At 42.0% G+C, this 24,339-nt stretch overlaps 1 protein-coding gene across 1 annotated transcript; it reads left to right on the top strand.

The window, feature by feature from the left end:
• Nucleotides 1–416: 416 nt before the first annotated feature.
• EIF1AX (eukaryotic translation initiation factor 1A X-linked) lies at nt 417–22,289 on the top strand. The gene is made up of 7 exons (XM_039531939.1): nt 417–676; nt 2,716–2,799; nt 5,673–5,776; nt 17,453–17,503; nt 19,324–19,405; nt 19,522–19,613; nt 21,134–22,289. The coding sequence occupies exons 1-7, from the start codon at nt 661–663 to the stop codon at nt 21,137–21,139; spliced, it is 435 nt and encodes a 144-aa protein (XP_039387873.1). The 5' UTR covers nt 417–660; the 3' UTR covers nt 21,140–22,289.
• The last annotated feature ends 2,050 nt before the right edge of the window (nt 22,290–24,339 follow it).

Genomic DNA, 24,339 nt, shown 5'->3' with positions numbered 1-24,339 from the left:
AGCTAAAAATCATGAGATGGTAACAAAATAATAAGTGGTAGATCGTTTGCCTTCTGGGTTTTGACTCTTTTAGGTACGTTGCTGGCTTCACACTTTCTAGCTTTCCACCCCAACCAGGAGGGCCAGACCCTTTTCTTTAAGGACAGGGCAGAAACTCACATTACAGTGGGACATTAAGAAAAACAGCAAATATCGGGACTCGCACAAGAAAATCCTGAGCGCCGGTGGACCCTGCGCAGCAGGCTGGGAACGGGGCTGTCACGTGCAAACACGCGCAGCTCGCCCCCTGCGCTCGTGTCTGGCTCTGCGTTCGGACCCTCTCTCAAGCTTCCATTCCCACACAAGTCGCCCCCACGCATGCGCATTTGGGACCGGGCGGGGCTTTGAGCAATGAAAGCCGCCGGCGGCCAGGGGGCGCTAGAGCGCGAGTCGGGACACACGCCGCCGACGCCGACGAGCGCTGCAGTCTCGGTTGTCTGTTGCGGTCGCTGTCGCAGCCGCGTAAGGACCTGCCTGTCGCGTGACTCTCCAATCCCAACGGCCGCCACGAGAGACGAGTCGCTGCCCGCGCGCCGCACGCAGGAACCCTCCGCCCGACCGGCAGCAGCAGCAGCGCGCGGACACCCGCCCCTCCCCCCGCAGTGAGGAGCGGCCGGCGCCATGCCCAAGAATAAAGGTGAGGCCTCCCCTCGCGCGCGGGCCCGGGGCCGCCGCCGCCGCTTCCCCTCCCTCAGGCCGGGCCTGGGCCGGAGCGGCCTGTGCTCGGGGCGGCGCCGGGAGCCTCTCCTCGCAGGGCAGGCCGGGAGCGGGGCCGGAGCTCCCTGGGCGGGGGGCGGCGGGCTCCCCTCGCCGCCTCACGCGGGGGATCCGGGCAGGGCGGTCACAGCCGCTGCGGCCTGGCCTGGCCTCCTGCCGCGTAGCCCCGGGTTACCGAGCCCGGCCTGAAGCACCGGCCCCGGGTCGCCGGCACCTTCCCCGCCGCACGCGCACCGGCCGGGACCCGGGTTCACTGGCCCGCGGCGACCTCGCTGGCTGACGCGGGGTCCCTCCCGCCGGGCTCCTGGCGGGCCCGTGGCCCGGTGTGCGTGACTGGGGCTGAATGAGCGACGGGTCTGGCAGGAAGGGCCCCGGGGGGTGCGGGGCGGGGGGATCCAGCTGAGTAGCGAAGAAAAAGACTCGTGTCGAGAGAGCGAGCCTCGGACTCCGGGAGTAAGTTTGTTCCACCCTCCCGTGTATGGCAAAACTCAGCCAGCATTTAAGCGTCAACTGTTGCTATGCCCCGGTCCCTAACAGTAGCAGATCTTCACAGGGGCACCACCAGCCACCGCTGTTCCCATATGTTAGAAACCTTAACAGGTCTTGTTAACATGTTTCCCTGTGCTGATGTGAAAGAGGAAAGGAGAGAGAGGAAGCAGTTTTTTGGAGGCAGGACTTACAAAAACTGCAAGCTGTTCTTGCTGATTTTTCAACAAGAAAAGGAATCCTGTTGCCAGAAGCTGGTTGAAATGCTGCTGTTTAAAAGGAAAGCATCAATTTGAAAATCACATGTCCATCTGGATATTTGCACCTCCTATTGCTACAGGAAAATCCCTAAAATTATTTTTCTTTAGTTTTTCAGTTGTCTGTTTGTTGAACTTTATCTTTTGTATACTGTAGTCACTTTCATGTTTTTGTTGAGAGTAGGTTACACTTTTCTGTCTTGTTTATTTGCATAATGACATCACTCACTGATTTGGGTTGGGGCGCTCACATGGATGCTTCCCCAGTCCCTGCAAGAACGTGTTCACCAGTAGCAGCACAACTGAAACTGAAGATTCATCGCACAGCCCCTTTGTAGTTTCTCTCTTTCCTGGACAGTCATGAAGGTTGATTAACTGAGGTCCACCAGAATGCAATCAATTGCATGTTCAGGGGTGATGGTGGTAAATGTTCTTTTGAAGGCTGCTGTTACCTAAATTTCAAAGTGAGTTTAAATAGTCGATAGTTAGCACTATATGATCTTTTAATTGATCCCTTGTTTGACAATGGTAAAATAAGAACAAAGATGAGGTAATTTGATAGTAAATATTGCTGAAATTGATCCAAAGAAACACAAAACACCTCCAGACTTTAAATAAAATAACAAGATGGCTTTAGCATACTATCATTGAGGTGAGATTGAGGGGTGGGTGGTGCTCTTGAGATGTGATTCAGTTTCTCCTACATGTTCTTTTGTGGTGTGTGGCTGAGGAATTTATACGCACATGAATTTCTTCTGTGTCTGTTTCATGTGGAATTTTTTTCTTGTATCCTAGCCCTGCCACTTCAGCTCAGAATTAGAAAGGGTTAAAGCAGAGATGAGATGATCAAACTGTCACTGAAGAGAATAGGTTTTTAAGTCTTTCTTGTAGCTTATGCTGGACTTCTAAGAGTCCAAAGGAATACTATTTTTCTCATCACATTTATTAGGAACATGAAAATTAAAATTTGTCTCTTGCAGTTTTGACTTTAGTCAGCCTCTTCATCCTTTTTGAAAGAAACTTGAAATCATCATGGTGTAGTGCTCTAAGAAGCAAGATCAGTTTTATCACTCACCTAGATATAGTGCTTTAAAGCTGCAGCAGTGAACTTAGATTTCCTTAGGTCTAACAAATTATTGCTATTTTATCTTTCCAGTACATGATTTTATATAGGTTTCTAAATTGCATATAGTGATTTATTTTATTTTCAATTTAGGTAAGGGAGGTAAAAACAGACGACGAGGTAAGAATGAGAATGAATCGGAGAAGAGAGAATTAGTGTTCAAGGAGGATGGACAAGGTGAGATTTTGAATTGTAATTCAGTCAAATATGGTAGCTACAATACTTTGAAGGTTCCTACACAAGGGATAATTGGGCTGTGTATAGGTTTAATTTGGATGTTTGAAAACTACAAAAGTACTTGATGTGATGGAATGGAGCATCTTCATCTTGGGAATATATTTAGCAAAAGGCAAATTGAATGGGAGTGAAGATCTAGCCACTTCACTTCCCATTTATTAATGTATGTAAGAAATAAGCTCAGTTCTTTGCTCCTCAAGCAGTTTGTGCTGCTGTGTGATAAAAAAGGTTATGTTAGTTCCTATGTGTAAATTGTTCCTAGTTTCTTTCTAGAGATCACCTCTGGCTCACTCAGTAATATCACTGTGCTATAGGGAGCAACATTCAACCATCTTCTGCCAGAGGCACCATGATGAATGACTGATAGGGAAACCCATGAGATCATGACTCGGTAGAGGAGAAGTGTAGTAAATTTTAAAATAGTGAGTATATCTGAGTGTTCACGTAGCAGTCAGATAGTTGGCTTGGTAACCAAATGAAATTAAGGCAATAGCTTGATGGCTAAAACACAAATTGACTTAAGAGTCTTGTGGCTCTTGTGATGCGCCTCCTTAATTTGCAACACTCATACGCTGTGATCTGTTCCATTGTCCCTGCTATTCTTTGTAGCTTTAAGAAGCAGTGGAATTAAACTGGTTTGTTTACTGGTGGATGGGAAACTTGGAAAACAAATGCTAGTGGGCCACTGTGAATCATGTCATTTTCATGCAGCTGCTTATGTAAACTATGAGCAGCGGCAGATGTAGGTCCTGAAGCTACACACAGGAGAAGAGGACCCAACTGCAGTCTGAGGGGAAGTAGTTGCAACCAGCTTTTAGCATTGTCCAAGAGACTGGAAGTGTAGTCAAGTAGCAGAGGACCTTCCTGCCCCCACCTCTCCATGGAGAAAGGAGTTAGCATAAGATCCTTCTCCCTTCCAACAAGCAGAGGTCCTGGGGGCTTTGCATTTCTCAGTTGAAGGCTAATATGTATGAAAGAAGAGCTTTTCAGTGTGATCTAGGGACAGCATCCTTTTAAGGACAGTAGGACCCCCTGAAGATGGGATTCAGAATACACCAAAAGAGGGGAGAAAATAAAATAATGCTGTGCTCTCCTGTCCCCAAATGATCTGCTTGTTTTTGTAATCTATCTGTAAAGGTGGAGGGGAGTGGTGATGGATCCACAAATTGTTATCATGTGTAAAATGAGCACACTTGATCAGGAAGTCAGAGATAATAAATGTAGGCACTTGTATATCTTTTAAAAATATTCTGGGGAAAAAATAAAGCATACATAAATGTAAGAGGGGTTCAGTATAGAAAACATGTAGTCACTTTAAATACCAACAGTAACATAAATTAGCCATAACCATGCTTTAAAAAGTCTTTAAGTGCATATCAATTCAAATTTGCATTTTTTCCAACAATAAAACTTTAACATTTATAATATCCATAACGTTGCAGTGATGAAAACAAAAAATCTTTGTAACGTTGTGATTTTTGGAGTATATCCACACTGAAAATATTGGTCAATGTGACAGGCAGTGGTCTCTCCACACTAGCAAGCTAACTGTTGCTTACAAAAAAAAATTGACATCACAGCAAAGGAATTTTGAGAAGGGATCTGAAAATGGAAAATGAGGCAGCTTTGTGGATGTTTATGTGGAACATCTCCCAAGCATGTGTGGCTACACAGGCTAAAGCATGAAGGTGCTTCTTTGAAAGGTGAACAAGTGGCAGTGAAGGCTAGCATAATGGACCAATCAGAAGTGAACATCAACAGCTTGATAATGAATCAGAGGTGTGAGGCAGAGTGGGGATTGACTGTGAAGAGCCTTGAAAGTGAATACTAGCTGCTCTTGCATTTGTCAAGACCCGAGAAAGCTATTAAAGTAATCAAGATTTTGCCAGAGCTACATTGTTTATAGCCCCATTGGCTGGGTGGGCTGCCGAACCTGTCTGTCGGCATTACACCCCGCTGTTTCCTTCCATATTCAGTGGAAGTGGGGCTGGGCTTGGCACAAGAGACCTCTTTTTAGTGGCAAGAATTTCTTCAGCACCCCTGCTGTTAGTGCCACCTGTGTTACCAGGGTGGCAATCATTGCCCTCCACTTGGGTACCATCAATCATCCTGGTACCGCTGCTGACTTTGGGGTCAGCACTGCTTCCAGCACAGGAAATGATAGAGGCATATTTGGCACTGCTAATATAGTTTCCACTGTCAGTGCCAGTTCCAAAATTCGTTCTGCGCTATGAATGAGTCAGACCAGTTGCTACCACCCTCAAGGCTGGCTCCACTTTCATCCCCTGAAGCCCAGGACTCCTTGGTATCCAGGTTAGGATCTTTTTCCTCTTGCTTTCCATCACCTGACCCACATTGAGGAGGTCGTTCAGGGGGCGCTGTGGGTATCAGGATTGGCACTCGTCTTGCAGTCAGGACCGGGGTGCCCCTGGCTGAAGCCTACTCACCCCAGTGTCCTACGAATACCAGTGGCCTCCATAGAATCCCTGAGATGCTTCTTGGTCACAGAGGTCCTACTCCTCATCCCATTCTAAGGCAAGATCACCCAGCAGGTCTGTGGCGGAGACTATCAGTCTGCCACAGGCCCAGGCACCATTGAACCTTCCCCTCGCAGAGCCTCCAGAGTATGCTTCTTGGGGCAAGGACTATCTTTTTGTTCTGTTTATAGCGTGCCTCGCAAAATGGGATCCTGGTACATGACTAGGGCTCTTGGTTCAACAGTAAAATAAATGCATCATTTTTTTTCTTGTAAAAATTCCTGTTGTCTGTTTTAAATTATGTAATTCATCAACATTTTGGACTCTCTCTTCCAGAATATGCTCAAGTGATCAAGATGTTGGGCAATGGAAGATTGGAGGCATTGTGTTTTGATGGTGTGAAGAGGTTATGTCATATCAGAGGGAAGCTAAGAAAAAAGGTGAGTCTAAATCGCTTACATGGAAAATAAATGAATACATACCAAGCAGTACAGGCAATCTTCTGAAAATTGGCATAGCTACATATATTCTAAAATAAAGGGACACTTTAAAAATTTCCTTAATTATGGTACTAGCAACTTTATTAAAACTGAAAGAATTTTAAAACTCATATTTAAGTTTTGTTCAGATAATTAGCTACGTGTACCTCTCTTGGCAAGGGCAATGAAGGAAGTTTAAATCTTGCCCACTAACTTTCAGGTTCTTGGGGATGCAGATGCAGATGTTTCAGGGGAAGTTTTGCTTGTTTAAAAACTGTCAGTTTTTTATTTTATGGAAACATTTCTGTTGGACTTGAGTTTTATAAAACCCTATACAAACTCTAAATTTTGGCTTGAATTTAAGGTTACAGGGTCAGAGTAAACTGATGGATAGCATGATGGTAATTAAAATTGAGGCTAGCTTACTGTAAAATCTTCATGCTTGCTTGGATAGACTTGCAAATTGCTGTTCCTCAAGGGGATAGGTTTAGTGGTCCAAATCTGAGGTAATTTAACAAGGGTTTGCAAGATACAGTCCCCCAGAAATCACATGTGCAACAGGACAAAGGCTCTGTTGCATACCTGATTGTTTTACAGGTAGCCTGGCGTCAGAATAACAGGAGTCGCTCAACCTGACATGCTGTGGCCACTTAAGCCAAGCAAACAGCATTGTCAGCTTTCTGACAACCTATGTTGTGCACATTAGTTGCTCTTTGTTTACATTCTGCAGGTACTCCATCTGGCAGGTTTGGCCTGAAACTTCTTGTTTAAATTGATATTTCCAAATACTCTAAAATCACATGCATACTCTGATTTTACTTCAGAAATATTGTCAAGTAAAATAGCTTTAATTAAATGAGGGGCAACTATCAACTCTAGTAAGCAGAAACATTAGTGATAGAATCATGCTCCTCATTCTTTCCTGAGCAGTGGAGCTGAGTGTGATCAAAGAATAGCAAGTAGCTACTATTCTCATCAGTGTCAGCATGGTCAACAGTGTTGCTGAATTTCAAGAAATGCACCCATAATAGACACACCCTATTCTGTGGCATATGGTCCACATTGACTAATGGGGAGCCAGGATGTTCTCATCAGAAAACACTATTTTAGGTTTATCATGAAAAATAAACCTAGAAAACCTCTCAATTTTCTACCATAATTCTTCCAGTCTAGACAAACCAAAGGTTCACACATACACCATTTTTAGCCTATTAACAATACAGAAAAAAAGGAAAAACAGTTAAAGTATTTGAAATGTAAAATATTGAGTAAGACTTTCATTTTAACACCATCCCTTGTTTGTTTTCTCTTTAGCTGTAGAGCCTTTAAAAGGAAAAACCCCACTTGTCAGTCTCTTAGATGGTCTCAAAGATAGTAATAACTATCCTTTTGGGGATAGATTTATGTGTAGTGCTGGGGAGGAGCTGGTGGTCGTGATACATGTAGGTACCAATGACATAGGGAAGGGTAGGAGAGATGTCCTAGAGGCCAAATTTAGGCTGCTAGGGAAGAGACTGAAATCCAGGACCTCTATGGTGGCATTCTCAGAAATGCTCCTAGTTCCATGCGCAGGGCCAGGTAGGCAGGCAGAGCTTCAGAGTCTCAATGTGTGGATGAGACGATGATGTAGAGAGGAGGGGTTTAGATTCATTAGGAACTGGGGAAACTTTTGGGATAGAGGGAGCCTATGCAGGAGAGATGGGCTCCACCTAAACCAAAGTGGAACCAGACTGCTGGCACTTAACATTAAAAAGGTTGCAGAGACGTTTTTAAACCTAGGAGATGGGAGAAAGCCGAATGCTGCAGAGGAGCATGTGGGTTGGACAGAGACTTCTCTTAGAGGAGAGTCTGTTGATAGAGAATCTCTAGGTTATAGTCAGGAGCGGAGGATGGAAGAGGATAATGTAAGGGCCAGATCAGACAAGAAACATTCACATAAAGAATCAAACATATCAGAAAAGGGCAGACAAACAAACAGTGACAAATGTTTAAAGTGCTTGTACCCAAATGCTAGAAGTCTCAATAATAAGATGGGTGAACTAGAGTGCCTCGCAATAAAGGAGGATATTGATATAATAGGCATCACAGAAACCTGGTGGACTGAGGACAATCTGTGGGACACAATCATTCCGGGGTACAAAATATATCGGAAGGATAGAACAGGTCGTGGGCGGGGAGTGGCTCTATATGTGAAAGAAAATGTAGAATCAAATGAAGTAAAAATCTTAAGTGAATCCACATGTTCCATAGAATCTCTATGGGTAGTAATTTCATGCTCTAATAAGAATATAACATTAGGGATCTATTATCGACCACCTGACCAGGACAGTGATAGTGATGATGAAATGCTAAGGGAAATTAGAGAGGCTATCAAAATTAAGAACTCAATGATAGTGGGGGATTTCAATTATCCTCATATTGACTGGGTATATGTCACCTCAGGACAAAATGCAGAGACAATATTTCTCAATACTTTAAATGACTGCTTCTTGGAGCAGCTGGTATGGGAACCCACAAGGGGAGAGGCAACTCTTGATTTAGTCCTGAGAGGAGCGCAGGAGCTGGTCCAAGAGGTAACTATTACAGGACCACTTGGAAATAGTGACCATAATATAACAACATTTAACATCCTTGTGGTGGGAGGAACATCTCAACAGCACAACACTGTGGCATTTAATTTAAAAAAGGGGAACTATGCAAAAATGAGGGGGTTAGTTAAACAGAAATTAAAAGATTCAGTGACTAAAGTGAAATCCCTGCAAGCTGCATGGACGCTTTTTAAAGACACCATAATAGAGGCCTAACTTAAATGTATACCCCAAATTAAGAAACACAGTAAAAGAACTAAAAAAGAGCCACCATGGCTTAACAGCCATGTAAAAGAAGCAGTGAGAGATAAAAAGGCATCTTTTAAAAAGCGGAAGTCGAATCCTAATGAGGTAAATAGAAAGGAGCATAAACACTGCCAAATTAAATGTAAAAATGTAATAAGAAAAGCTAAAGAGGAGTTTGAAGAACGGTTAGCCAAAAACTCAAAAGATAATAACAACATGTTTAAGTGCATCAGAAGCAGGAAGCTTGCTAAACAACCAGTGGGGCCCCTGGACGATCGAGATACAAAAGGAGCACTTAAAGACGATAAAGTCATTGCGGAGAAATTAAATGGATTCTTTGCTTCAGTCTTCACGGCTGAGGATGTTAGGGAGATTCCCAAACCTGAGCCGGCTTTTGTAGGTGATTTGAGGAACTGTCACAGATTGAAGGTGTCACTAGAGGAGGTTTTGGAATTAACTGATAAAATTAACATTGACAAGTCATCGGGACCGGATGGCATTCACCCAAGAGTTCTGAAATAATTCAAATGTGAAATTGCGGAACTGTTAACTGTGGTTTATAACCTGTCCTTTAAATTGGCTTCTGTACCCAATGACTGGAAGATAGCTAATGTAATGCCAATATTTAAAAAGGGCTCTAGAGATGATCCCGGCAATAACAGACCAATAAGTCTAACGTCAGTAGCGGGCAAATTAGTTGAAACAATAGTAAAGAATAAATTGTCAAGCACATAGAAGAACATAAATTGTTGGGCAAAAGTCAACATAGTTTCTGTAAAGGGAAATCGTGTCTTACTAATCTATTAGAGTTCTTTGAAGGGGTCAACAAACATGTGGACAAGGGGGATCCAGTGAATGTAGTGTACTTAGATTTCCAGAAAGTCTTTGATAAGGTCACTCACCAAAGGCTCTTATGTAAATTAAGTTGTCATGATATAAAAAGGAAGGTCCTTTCATGGATTGAGGACTGGTTAAAATACAGGGAACAAAGGGTAGGAATAAATGGTAAATTCTCAGAATGGAGAGGGGTAACTAGTGGTGTTCCCCAAGGGTCAGTCCTAGGACCAGTCCTATCCAACTTATTCATACATGATCTGGAGAAAGGGGTAAGCAGTGAGGTGGAAAAGTTTGCAGATGCTACTAAACTGCTCAAGATGGTTAAGACCAAAGCAGACTGTGAAGAACTTCAAAAAGATCTCACAAAATTAAGTGATTGGGCAACAAAATGGCAAATGAAATGTAATGAGGATAAATGTAAAGTAATGCACATTGGGGGAAGAATAACCCCAACTATACATACAATATGATGGGGAGCCAATTTAGCTACAACGAATCAGGAAAAAGATCTTGGAGTCGTCGTGGATAGTTCTCTGAAGATGTCCATGCAGTGTGCAGAGGCGGTCAAAAAAGCAAACAGGATGTTAGGCATCATTAAAAAGGGGATAGAGAATAAGACGGAGAATATCTTATTGCCCATATATAAATCCATGGTACGCCCACATCTTGAATACTGCATACAGATGTGGTCGTCTCATCTCAAAAAAGATATACTGGCATTAGAAAAGGTTCAGAGAAGGGCAACTAAAATGATTAGGGGTTTGGAACGGGTCCCATCTGAGGAGAGATTGCGAGGACTTTTCAGCTTGGAAAATAGGAGACTAAGGGGGGATGTGATAGAGGTATATAAAATTATGAGTGATGTAGAGAAAGTAGATAAGGAAAAGCTATTTACTTATTCCCATAATACAAGAACTAGGGGCCACCAAATGAAATTAATGGGTAGCAGGTTTAAAACAAATAAGGGGAAGTTCTTCACAGTTCTTCACACAGCGCACAGTCAACTTGTGGACAGGGCCGGCTCCAGACCCCAGCGCGACAAGCATGCGCGTGGGGCAGCCGTTGTCGGCAGAGGCGGCAGATTGGGCCAGCGGACCTGCCGCAGTCATGCCTGCGGGAGGTCCACTGGAGCCCCGGGACGACCGGACCTGCCGCAGGCATGACTGCGGATGGTTCGCTGGTCGCGCGGCTTGGCTGGACCTCCCGCAGACATGACTGCGGCAGCTCAACCGGAGCCGCCGAACCAGCCAACCGTCCACAGCTGCGGGAAGTCCAGCCGAGCTGCGCGACTAGCGGACCCTCACCAGTCAAGCCAGCGGGAGGTCCGCTGCTCCCGGGGCTCCGGGGCGTTTCCCGCACATGACTGCTTGGGGCAGCCGAATATGTAGAGCTGGCCCTGCTTGTGGAACTCCTTGCCTGAGGAGGTTGTGAAGGCTAGGACTATAACAGTGTTTAAAAGCGAACTGAATAAATTCATGGAGGTTAAGTCCATTAAGGGCTATTAGCCAGGATGGGTAAGGAATGGTGTCCCTAGCCTCTGTTTGTCAGAGGATGGAGATGGATGGCAGGAGAGAGATCACTTGATCATTACCTGTTAGTTTCACTCCCTCTGGGGCACCTGGCATTGGCCACTGTCGGCAGACAGGATACTGGGTAGATGGACCTTTGGTCTGACCGAGTACGGCCGTTCTTATGGAAAAAAGGATAAGTCAGTTAAGATGGGATAGAGATGCTGATGCTGCTGTTGAAGTTTAATCTCAGAAAGAAAAGTCCCCTAGTTCACAATCTTTGATGCTATCAAAGATGGTAGTAACTGTCATCCCAGGCAGTGCTTGGGATTCATCTGGAGCCTGTAGATATGGCAATATCATCTGGGTCCCTGCCCTTTTCCACCCCCCACCCCCCGCCTGTTCTAGTTAAGACACCTCTCAGGTTCAAGATGATGAAGGCCTGAGGTCCAATGAAACAGTGGGGATTGGCATCTGATTGGTGAAGCTTTCTCGAGTAGCCTTTATCTGTTCTTTGCGTCTGTTCTTTTGTTCCTTCATACTTTCCCAACAAATTTTTTTCTTTAAAGGACCCAAGAAGGGAGTGATGGGTATAATAGTGTAACCCAGGGATCAGCAACCTTTCAGAAGTGGTGTGCCAAGTTTTCATTTATTTACTCTAATTTAAGGTTTCGCATGCCCGTAATACATTTTGACGTTTTTAGACGGTCTACTTCTATAAGTCTATAATATATAACTAAACTATTGTATGTAAAGTAAATAAGGATTTTAAAATGTTTAAGAAGCTTCATTTAAAATTAAATTAAAATGCAGGGCCTCCCGGATGAGTGGCGAGGACCTGGGCAGTGTGAGTGCCACTGAAAATCACCTCGTGTGCCACAGGTTGCCTACACCTGTCTAACCTGTCACTATTTTGTCCACCAACTAGGCCTAATATTTGACATACCACCTTTGGCTCATTATCCTCTGGTATCATATCTCCTGTTTTTTAACAAGCATAACTTCAACACAGTCCTTGAATCCTATCAACATGGCCTTTTTGTTTAGACTAATTCAGCTATTCTGTTTCCCTTTCATACCTTTTCCCATCGTTTGTTGTTATAAATTATTGTAACCTCTTATAACCTTTTACATGCTACTTACAATTCAAGTAAATTTTTAGGCCCAACAGTACACACTGCCCTGTAATCTGAACTCTGAGTGATGCTCCAGCTTGACCCCACTAGCCATTATGGCACTGTGCTTCCAGATGATATGGAGCGATGTGGGTCCCCCAGTTTTGGGGTTAACTGCACTTTTGCCCTATCCTTGGTCTGCTTAAGGGACGTCCCTTTAGGACTCAGGCCTCTGTCACCTCTATAGGCAGGGACCTGCATTCCTCTCCCTCCCACCCAGGCTGGAATTCTTCTTTCCCTTCACTGTGTGTATCCCAGCAGGTCTAAACTTAGCTTAGCACCTGTAGTTTCTCTCTCTCTCTCTCTCCCTCAAGTGCTACAACAGTGAAGACGAGTCAGCCTTTACAAAGCAAAATACACTTATTTTTAAGACAAAAGTGTTAGAGAAAATATATCATAAAACATCTATACATGTGCTGGGTTTACCAGAAGTTACCCGTCTTCCACATGGTAAACCTGATAGGTTTCAACGTCTTTCAAATACTTTCAGCAGGGTTTACCCTCTTGGTTACAATCTATCAGTTGTCAGATAAAAAATGAGGGCTCCTCAGCCAGTTCAGGCTGGCCTTTGATACTTTTGGCTCATTCTTTGTCTCCAGGACTTCTTGAACCTGTTCTGAACCAGTATATGCTATTCACCCAAGGGGTGGTACTTCTCTGCAGTTTTCCTGTTCCAGGTCTACAGTAATTACCTCCCTCCCTCCCCATTTTAATTCTTAGAGGGAGCTGGATAACCTGTCAGTGTACAATTTCTGTCTCACAAAGATACAGTTAACATTTATAATGTTGGAACAATAGTCTCAAAGATATTGTATATATCAGTAACACCTGTCACAGTATGTATACAGTGTGCATGGGTACACTAGGATGAACTGTCAGACCATGTCCTCACTAAGGCCAAAGTTGTGTTCAGGTTGACCTTAGTGAACAGAAGCAGACTATGCCTGGCTTATACTCGACCACATCACCATCTCTTCACAATCCACCAGATGCACCTCTTCTCATAATCTAATCTGTGCCAGCTGCAAGTAATCCCTGAATCAGTCACTACAACTGTCACTAACATAGTGAAGAATAGTCGGAGTTCATGCTGGCAACTGAGAGTATAGTTAATAAAATGGCACACTCACCAGTCTTTCCTCTTGCCTGTTTATTATAGGGTCACATGGACTGTGAAACATACTTACAGTATATCCACAATGGTCCTAGTCATCTCTGGGTGGGGCATCTCTGTGTACCTTAACTCTGTATTTCCGGGTTTCTGAGGTTAAAGTTTAGGACCATGAAACATTCTGGGCAGGTCTAAGACACTTCTGGTCAACGCTGTCTCTGCATTAACAAAGAATTTGGCAGTGAATACAGCAGAGTTTTAGTGTTGATCAAATGAGAATGTTGTTTTGTAGTCTGAAACAAGGCCAGTTTAGTAAAATGCTGATTACCAACCAAGATGCTTATAAATAAAAGGCTTGAATCTCAGTTTAGCTCCATGTACACCCACTTTAAGGCCCCTTTTCACTGACAATGTGTGTGCAGTCTCCATAGCGTAACTGAGACCCAAGCCCAAAATCTCTGAAATTTTTCTTCATATAATTTGACAATCATATGAAGAAAGTAGTGCCACTTTCAGGCTGCTGATTTAAAGAAAACTTCTGTGGATTTTTTTTTAACAGTAGGTGAATTAGTAAAAATCCATACTGCATTTTAAATCAAGATATTTCTAGGCTAGGAAACACAATCAGAACTTCAGGTTATGTTCTCAATCAGGAGGGCGGGGGAAGGCTTGGAGTTGTGGTAACTTTCAGTTATGGAAAAAGGCATCCCAGCACAATCCACTCAGTTCATTGACACATTCTAGATATTAAAGTGTCTGTTTACTGACTGCTTTTGTAACTCCACTAATCTTAATCGTAGGACTGGAAGGGACCTCGAGAGGTCATTTAGTCCAGTCTCCTGCCCTCACGGCAGAACTAAATATTACTTAGACCATCTCTGACAGGTGTTTATCTAACCTGCTCTTAAAAATCTCCAATGATGGAGATTCCACAGCCTCCCTCGGCAATTTATTCCAGTGTTTAACCACCCTGGTAGTTATGTTGGATATTGGGGAAAACTTAAACTGCCCTTGCTGCAATTTAAACCTATTGCTTCTTATCCTATCCTCAGAGGTTAACGAGAACAATTTTTCTCTCTCTTCCTTGTAACAACCTTTTTATGTACTTGAAAACTGTTATCATGTCCCCTCTGTCTTTTCTTTTCCAGACTAAACAAACCCAATTTTTTCAGTCTTCCCTCATAGGTCATGTTTTCTAGACCTTAGAGCAATAAAAATAATTATTCTCAAATTTGTCCACATCTTTCCTGAAATGTGGCACCCAGAACAATACTCCAGTTGAGGCCTAATCAACGTGGCACAAGAATTACTTCTCATGTCTTGCTTACAACACTCCTGCTAATACATCCCCGAATGATGTTTGCCTTTTTTTGCAATGCTTTTACACTGTTGACTGACATTTAGCTTGTGATCCACTTTAACCCCTAGATCCCTTTCTGCGGTACTCCTTCGTGGGCAGTCATTTCCAATTATGTGTGTGCAACTGATTGTTCTGTTTTAAGTGGAATACTTTGCATTTGTCCTTGTTGAATTTCACCCTGTTTACTTCAGATCATTTCTCCAGTTTGTCCAGATCACTTTGAATTTTATTCCTATCCTCCAAAGCACTTGCAACCCCTCCCAGCTTTGTATGGTCCACAAACTTTATAAGTGTACTCTCAGTGCCATTATCTAAATCATTGATTAATATATTGAACAGAACTGATCCCTGCAGGACCTCACTTGTTATGCCCTTCCAGCTTGATTGTGAACCACTGATTACTCTTTAAGAATGGTTTTCCAACCAGTTATGCACTTACAGTAATGGTAACTTACGGATCCCCTGGTTGCCAGCCAGGCTTGCAGAGGAAAGTTAAGTACAGTAACCCCCCCTCCCCAAAAAGACTTTACACTAACAGGCAGGACATGTGATCAGTTGACTAAATTGTGTCTTTCATTTCATTCACACATCTAGATAAAGACATAAAATCCAGTTCCCTGAGTCTTTTTTATGGTGTATGCTCTGTTTGGGAAAAATCCATTTGAGCAAGGAGCCTAACAAGTCCTACCACACAGTGAAGTCTGTGTCTAATATCTGCCTCTGCAATAGATCTTATGAAGCTACCGTATTTTTCCATGTATAAGACGCCCCCATGTATAAGACTATACTTTTCTAACCTTAGCCTAAAAATTCAGGTTTTTGTTTTTCTCCCCTGCTTTGCTGCTCCGGCCATCCACCCCCAGGTTTTTGTTTGGTTTTCTTTTCCCTCCAGCGCTGCCTGCAGTGGCTGGTGTCCCTAATCCATCCGTGGCTGGAGCCCAGGAAGCGAGGCCGGGCAGTGGAGGAGGGCCGTGCATCCGGTAGGTGGGCTCCGGCGGCAGCCCTGCCCGGCTCCTGGCGGCCCGGCTCCCGCCTCCCGGTCGCCGCGACTCCTGCCGCCTCCCGGCTCCCCGCCCGGCCGCCCGGCTCCCCGGGCCCCCCGCGACCGCAGCTGGGAGGCCGAGCTGGGAGCCCGGAGCCGGGAGGCGGGAGCCGGAGGCCGCAGGCCCCGGCAGCCGGGGAGCCGGGCAGGCCGCCGCGAGACCAGCCGGGCGCACGGCCTCCTCCTTCCCGGCCCCCTACCTCCGCCCTCCTTCCTGGATTGTAAGCCTGAGCAGCAAAGTCGGGGGACAACTGCAGTGCGGCTGGAGGAAAAGAAAACCAAACAAAAACCTGGGGCATGGGGTCAGAGCAGCAAAGCAGGAGAAAAAAACAAAACCTCAATTTGGGGTTAGGCTAAGGATTTTATACATAGGGGCGTCTTATACATGGAAAAATATGGTAGTCTGCATCCCTGTCTGTGTAAGTGATAGGAGATGCACCTTTTTCACTGAGGGTTCTCTCCTTGTTATGGTACAAAAAAGCCTCCCATTCACACCATGAATTATAGCAGTGGTTCTCAACCATGTGTCCAAGGCCCCCAGGGGGGCTGTGAGCAGGTTTCGGGGGGCTGCCAAGCAGGGCCAGCATTAGACTCTCTGGGGCCCAGGGCAGAAAGCCAGCACCTTGCCACAAGGGGCTGAAGCCCAGGCCCTGAGCGCCGCCTTCTGAGGCTAAAGCCAAAGTCTGAGCAATATAGCTCTGCAGGGGCCCCTGCGGCATGAGGCCCTAGGCAATTGCCCTGCTTGGTACCCTGTAATGCCAGCCCTGGCTTTTATATGCAGAAAACCAATTGTTGTGATACAGGTGGGCTGTGGAGTTTTTATAGCATGTTGGGACAGGCCTCAGAAAGAAAAAGGTTGAGAACCTCTGCATTACAGGATGTCAGTAAATATTTAGGATTCCAATAAACTTAATTTCTAAATATTTATTTAATGCAATATCATATTTATACCAGTTACTACATTATTTATTTGAATTGCAGTAGTGCTTAGGGATCCCTGACTTGAAGCAGCTTACCATGCTAGGCATTGTACAAATGCTTAATGAATGGTCTCTGCCTCAAAGAGTTTAAATTTAAATCTAAATCTAAGTATAAGGAAAGACTCTATTTTTCTTTATTGCAGATCTCCAAAACAATGTAAACCATTGGACTAATGCACAGTGAATAATTCAACATATTTTTAACCTTCATTTATTTTAATGTGAATTCATGTTATCTTTGAAAAATGACCCGTTCATAGTATCTCTTTAATGAATAAAATAGTCCAACTTTGAGAAAACCACTTTAACATAGTCACTCAACAGAAACAGTCCAGGTTAGATTTCTTGCATTTTCTCTTCTGCTTGGCTTCTTCCTCTCATTCACTTCAGTGTGAAGTTTTACTTTTCTGCACACAGACCCTTTGTGGAACTTGGTCAATAAAATGGTTAGACTTCCTTTGGCCTACCCAAATTTAATGGCTTCGTAGCCATCCATAAGGCTGGAGACCTCTAAATCACTTGATTTGCTGCGGTGATGGAGTTCTGTAAATATGCTTGGTCAACTGTTACCCCCACCAACAGTAAGTTATGTAATGTAATATTGAAACCAAGTGTTAGGAAGTGGGGATGTCTTCTGTTTTCTTTTTTAGGAAAAATAGTGTCTGCAGTTTGTTTTAATATTTTAGTAGATCCAAGTATAGTGTTTGAACTTATTGTTGTTAAATTGCAGATGGACAAATGTGGATTTGTAGAGGTTTTTTAATAAATATTCCTTGTTTCTGACTTTCAGGTTTGGATAAATACATCGGATATTATATTGGTTGGCTTAAGAGACTACCAGGTAAATATTCTTCTTGATTTAGCACTTGTATGTGTTATAGTACATAGCATGGATTATGGCTTAAATGTCACTAAAAGTCTGCTAGAAAGCATTGTGCAAATAATTTGCTGTTTAACTGGCACTTACTATATGTTTAACTGTATCGTGTTAAATATGCTTCATATTTGATTATTTTTATATTTGTAATACGAGGCAAATATGGGTAAATGGATCAGTTTTCATCCAAATTGCCCCTTTAGACCATGTGTGTGCGGAAAATGCCCTATGGCATCAGAATGCCTCTGACTTTTACAGAAATGGCTGCTTGGTGAGCTGCTCCTGTGCATTTCACTGGCAAATGGAGCAAAGTAGGATGGTAGAATGCTAGCCGTCACAGTTCAGTGTAACTGCACCTGTATTTCTCCCTTTGTGGTCCAGCAAGGGCTGCCACTGTTAGGCTTCTGGCTGCTTTCCCTCACTCTCTTGGGTGGAGATCTGGCCCTCACTCCCCTGACTACAGTGTGATATTTCCAGCAAGCCAGACTGCCTAAACAGGCCCCAGAGTTTTGTTTTAAGTTCATAATAGCTTTAGCTCAAAACAAGTGCACACATGGATAGTCTTTCCTTTACACATCTTGAGCCTTTACTCTTCAGATTCTGGGAACAAGAACTCAGTAGACAACGGTCCCCTCAGGGTGTAGCTTCAAGAGGCTGGGCTTTTTCATAACCGGAGATGAGAACTTGCTTTCGCTTCCCCATGGAGATTCCCCAGGCAAACCACTGGACATTCTTTGGCCAAAAGTCCATTCTTGTGTGGCCAATTGTTCAATATAGTTCTTTGAAGTTCATAACACTTCCAGGGCTCACAATACAGGTCTGTCACATCTTACGCACATATTTCAGCTTTACGCGGTCAGCAAAAAAACAAAAACAATTTTAATACCGTACCTGTAGTGTGGGCGATTCTGCCTGCCATTACACTCAATGTAATTTTGACTATACATGATTTTCGCTTTGTGCTGATTGCAGAACATAACCCCAGCGTAAGATGCAACAGACCTATAATACATAACCTTTGCATTTGATACAAAGATGCTTAAATTTAATTCATTAAGGTTTGTCAAGGATATTGCAGAAAATTGCCATGTCTGTCACACCAGCCATTTCATTCAGATAAATGTATTCTTTGAGCCCTTTGCTGTTCGAAGAATCCTGCCTTAATCTGTCACTGAATCCAGAAACTACATTAGTTTTTTCTTTAAAATGTGTGGTTCTAATAGTTTCCTATAGTAACTATATGTTGAATTCAGTGAATGGCAATTATCAGATTTTTAATGGGCTGTTTTCATAATAAATATACATTCAGTGAGTGCAGTATGATACCGTCAATTATTGGAATGTGAATTTTGTTGCTAATGGAATTAGGAAGATAATTATATTTCTTCAAAATAGACTTTCAACAAATTAACAACCCATTAAGAAATATTTTATTACATAGCTTCATAGATAAAATTTAGACTGCTAATGCTAGCTAAAGCTTTAGCTTTGTGATATGACAGATGTAGATGTACCTTGAAAAAGACTAGTTTAGAATGATTAACAAAAATTGGACTTCAGGGAGGGAAAACTTATAATATTCTGTATAATAGGTTTACCTCTTTCACTTGTAGTGGCAAATTGAAGAATAGTTGAGAACTAAGGTTTTGTGGGTGATTTCAGGACATAAGAATTGAAAAAGATTCAACTGTCCATCTAGCAAACATCTTGCTAACCTATCATTTTTAGGAAGTGGAAACCTTTCTACAATGCTGACTAATGCTGTCAAATGTTCTCTTACTTAGGATAACAAGGCTGATGTCATTCTAAAATACAATGCAGATGAAGCCAGAAGTCTGAAGGCATATGGGGAACTTCCAGAACATGGTAAGAATCTTTCAAGATCAGATTGGAAGTCAGTAGACATGAATGTGGTCAGTAGCCCACAGTGAATTGTCAGTTTTTAATGTGTGCATTAACTTTTTTTTTAACTCTCTATTTAGCTAAAATCAATGAAACAGACACATTTGGTCCTGGTGATGATGATGAAATCCAGTTTGATGATATTGGAGATGATGATGAGGACATTGATGATGTAAGTAATAAGAATACTACATTTGGTTTCATATATTTGAAGCATCAACTCTTGATAATGTAGTAATGTATTTAGGTAGCATAATGTATTAAAGTTTTGAAGTCTTCAGCTGGGCTAGATATTATTTCTGAAAGGCTGTCCAGTGACTAAGTGAAATTGGTCAAAAATCCTGTTCTTTGGAGTTATGGCACTTCTTGCAGACCTCTGCATAGTCATAGATCAAAGATTAGTAGGATGTCATACAGTGAATATTGCTTCAGATTTTAATAACAGAATTTCATACCTGTCAAAGTTTGATCTTTAACATTGTTTATGGGAGCTAGAAATAAAGTATCACATTATGGTTGCAGGAATGTAGTCAACCTGAGCAGTCACTGTAGATTAATCAAGTTAATGTGACAATTTTAGAGCTCTAGTGCAGTGGTTCTCAAACTTTTTTCATTTGCGAAACCCTAAAATATTTCAAATGGAGATGGGGGACGCCTTTGGCAATCTTAGACGTAGTCAGCGGACCCCAGGATGAAAACCACTGCTCTAATGGACAAGTCACCCTCAAAATGAACAGTGTCTCAAAATCCCATCCTCTGATTCCTCGGGCGAATTCTGAAAACAGCGTGCCATATCTTATGAATGGGGGGAGGGATAGCTCAGTGGTTTGAGCATTGGCCTGCTAAACCCAGGGTTGTGAGTTCAATCCTTGAGGGGGCCACTTAGGGATCTGGGGCAAAAATTGGTCCTGCTAGTGAAGGCAGGGGGCTGGACTCAATGACCTTTCAAGGTCCCTTCCAGTTCTAGGAGATAGGTATATCTCCAATTATAAATAAATGAACATGGAATTTTAAGTGGGGGAAAATGTATTCTAACGTGCAGCGGAGACTGTTTATTAATCATTTATATAGTATAAGATGGGCACAATACTGTAAATTAGGTGTAGCAGGCAGAGAGCAAGATTTCTGCCCAAAGGATAAGAGGGCAGAATAAAACAGCATGAAGAAACACTGAAGTGTTAGCGTGCTTGCAGTTTCTTTTTAATCCAGTTAGACTCTGAGTAAAATGATCTCAAATTCAGTGTGAAAAAGTTCTGATTTGTATGCTGAAGCATCTTTGTAGTAGGGAGATTTAAACAGGAACCAGTTCATTTTGCCAGTGACTTCTTAAACTATATTTGTGTTTTGATTTGGATCTTTACCTCACAGCTCGGATTATTTTTCTTTTTACTTCTTCAGGAAAATCATAGCCCTGCCTTTTTGTATTTTACTGTTTACTCCTTGGGATGATTTTACATTGATCATTAACTTCCCTAGAGCAGATGAGTTGGGAGGGAGGGGGCAAATGATTACGTACTCATTAACAAAAAATGGAAACTGGGGGCAAAAAAAAAAATTGATTGTGAAATGAGTTGTGAATCTTCCGTTCTCTAAGATAAGAAGTTATTAAAATACATCTTAAAGATAGAATTGTTTGCTCACATGGTCAAAATTATCTTTCTCACTATGCTGTCTTTTTTTCCCCACTTACAGATCTAAATTGAGCTAAGAGGTTTACATTCCAACTTTTTTCCTCCAAGGATTATTCTACATTGATACATTGGGTAAAATCCCTTTCTTTTAAGAAGACTGAAACATCAGTAATGAGTGTAGCTTGTTACATGAAATGAGAATTTATTTTCAGTGTTTGTTTTAAAGTATTTATATTTCTTTAGAAACAGATAATGCTGGATTATCTTAAAGGCTAAATGAAATGCCACAACTATTTTGTCTTTTCACAAATTAAAGCTCTTACATCTGGATGGAAGTGAGACAGAGTAATATCTGCTGTAAAAGTCTGCATTTTTGCCTCTTATGCATTCATCACTACATTTCGAGTTAAACCTGTATTTTGAAATAAAATCGTTTACCCTGTAATTATCATGGATTTTGATTAAATACTCAGTTCAGATTAGTGTCCAATCATACTATGCAGTGTCTTTCTGTATACCCTTGCCTTGAAGTTAACTTGAAAAGATTTTGATAATCTAAAAGGAAGGCGGAAATCTGCATTCAGACTCCTAATGCATGGGTCTGCTTTTCATGTTTTAGTAGAATGCTGCTATTTTTATAATAGCTTTGATTATTAAGCACTCATTCTTTCAAAGATGTAAAGTTGCCACAATGGGAGAAAAGTAAATGTAAAAAGTAAGCAGCATCTCAAATTTGCAGTTGTTTAAAACTGTTACATATGTTTGAATAGCTTTTCCGTATTTGTAAATGCAGTATTATACTGTAGTTGCAGAAATTAAACACTGGGTGGCACCCAATTTAACAGACACATTGGTACCAAACATTTACAGTTTTTTATACTGAAACATGTATAAAATAGTTTTCCCTCAACAAAATAAATGACTAGCATTCTTGATGTGTTAAACATACGTAGAATATTTTTACATTATAGAAAGGTTATGTTAAAAGTAGAGTTTTATTTTAATCTTAAATTCCATACATTGTAAGGTATAACTTTGAAAAAGTTATGTAAACTTTGAATAACCGAATATAAATGAAAAATTAAATTGTCAAATTCTGCAAAATCTCTTTATCCAGAATTAACCAGTAAGACAAACTAATGGAAAGATTCTCCAGCTTCTGAATGGAAGAGTCATAGCTAAAAAGTTGAATAAAGACTAACATATTCCTGGAAATATTTTCATGTGCTAGCATTAGTTTGCGTGTCTTTTTAATGATGTATTTTGAGTTTAACAGTTGAAAGCAGAATGGGGCTCTGGAGAATTTAATTTTCATTCTGTGCTGTGTAAAATTTGGTTTTTGACATTTTGTATTCATTATATGGTCTGATAGGCGTGAAGTGACTATAGCTTTAAAAATGCGGATTGGTCTCATTGCTTTAAATAAGATTTTTTGGACACTGTTGAATATTCAAACTCCCTTAGAGCATGTAGCAAAAATGTAACTTTCTACCTTTTCTCCCCAGTGTACAGTAGGTTTCCATTTCCCTTGTGTGGAGTTGGGAGTCACTACAGGGACTGAACAATTTTCTTCAATATTCAGTATATTTGCAAAACTTATTTTATATATTTTGAATAATTTATAAAGCATTTTACAATCCTGCTGACTTTTGAGAAAAGAAAATATATTTGCATTACCCATGCACCCTTCCTGCTCTTTGTTTGCATTGGGTGTATTGACTTTTTTGTAGTCCTTTTATGCCTGAATTTCCAGCAATTCAGGATCTGATTTTTATTTTTTTCATAGAGCCTGTAGTGAGCAGGAATTCATAAACCATTTCCACCCCCTTCTCCTTTATCTTTTCCCATGAGTGCCCAAATGTTACCTTGAACACCTCCTAACATGGTTGAGCTCTTAAAATTTAGCTAGAGGCATGGCACAGAAAGCTTTTACATCATCGGTCCTGTCTTTGCTTGTGCTGTTTTTTCCTAATACCAACTACCTATGAATTGGCTGGGTGTCACAACAGATCAAATGTGGGCATTAACTTTAGAATGCTAGAACTATCCATTGGAGAAGATTCAGTGGTGATGACTAAATCATCTTGCCTGCCCACTTACTGAAGGGACTGCTGTTAGGGAACCTGTATGTTTTGTTCAGATTTGAATTTATCGTAATATATTGTGACTGGGAGGAACGAGCCAAATTCTATCTATACTGATTATCTTCATTTGTTGCTGGGAACTTCATTCATCATACAAAAGTCCACCAATCTATTACCATCTGTATTTCAGCTTGGGAGCAGAACTGGACCTGTCAGTCACTGGTAGCTGGTGAATGCCCTGCTCCCTGAAGTTCTACCTGTTCTTATGTGCACCCACAGTGGCAGATGGCATAGCCAGACCTCCCTGCTGCAGAGCTTTTCTGAGGGAAAATTCCCGACTTCCCTTCAAATTTTTGAGTAATGTTTTGGCTCAGCAAATTGGCTGTGTGATTCCTGTCCCTGTTTAGGGCTTCATTTTCATTTTAGGGAGATTATCCCCTCAGTTTTGTCTCTCCGTCTTATGCATTTGCAGTGTTTTGGTGCATTTTCAGAGACTGAGCAAGGCTGAGAAAAGGAGCATTGACAGTCTTAGGGCTGAGAAGTCATGACTCCTGTTTTGAGGTCTGTTAAGCCAAGTTGCAATAGTTGTCTTGTCTCATTAGAAGCTCATAAGGCATTCAGGCAAAAAGAAACAATTGCAAAGTTTTTCTATCTACACCAGGCAGTAAAATGTCTCTTCCACTCACCATGTCTGAGGCCTGTCCCTGCTACTGCTTTTAGGCACTATTAACTAAGAGAAGCAAATGCTTTTAACTTTACTGACATATGTCGTTACAGGTCCCGTCTATTAAAGAAATTAGTGTTTGTGCACAGTTGTTAAAAATCTGTTACAACCACATGAGTTCTTACGCACTTGCACTGGCCAGTAGAACCAGGACAACCGCATTAGTCATGCTTTCTGGTGCTTTTATCTCAAAGAGTGAGTTTATTTGTTAGCCGCATCTGCACCAATTAGCCAACTTGCATTAAAACCTCATTGTTTCTCAACAGAACTTCTTGCTGCAGTGAAGACAGTTAGGAAATCACAAGTTAGTCATTTCATTTTTGTCTAATGCATTGGAGTGTGATCCTGCTGCAGAACAGCAATTGAGTTCTTCACACTTATTGTCATGCCACATATCCAGCCATGAGAAACTCAGAAATTTCTGGGTGCACATTACATTGTTCATAGTGTTATAACTCT

Source organism: Mauremys reevesii, linkage group 1, assembly GCF_016161935.1.
Source record: "Mauremys reevesii isolate NIE-2019 linkage group 1, ASM1616193v1, whole genome shotgun sequence".
NCBI lineage: Eukaryota > Metazoa > Chordata > Testudines > Geoemydidae > Mauremys > Mauremys reevesii.
Note: the sequence above shows the minus strand (reverse complement) of the source record. Positions and strands in the feature narration are given on the sequence as shown.

Bases quoted from the DNA above. Each gene is read 5' to 3' on its own strand.
- EIF1AX (XM_039531939.1), top strand. The intron at 17,504-19,323 runs GTAAATATTCTT...TCTCTTACTTAG, and splicing joins TTGGCTTAAGAGACTACCAG to GATAACAAGGCTGATGTCAT. The intron at 19,406-19,521 runs GTAAGAATCTTT...CTCTCTATTTAG, and splicing joins TGGGGAACTTCCAGAACATG to CTAAAATCAATGAAACAGAC.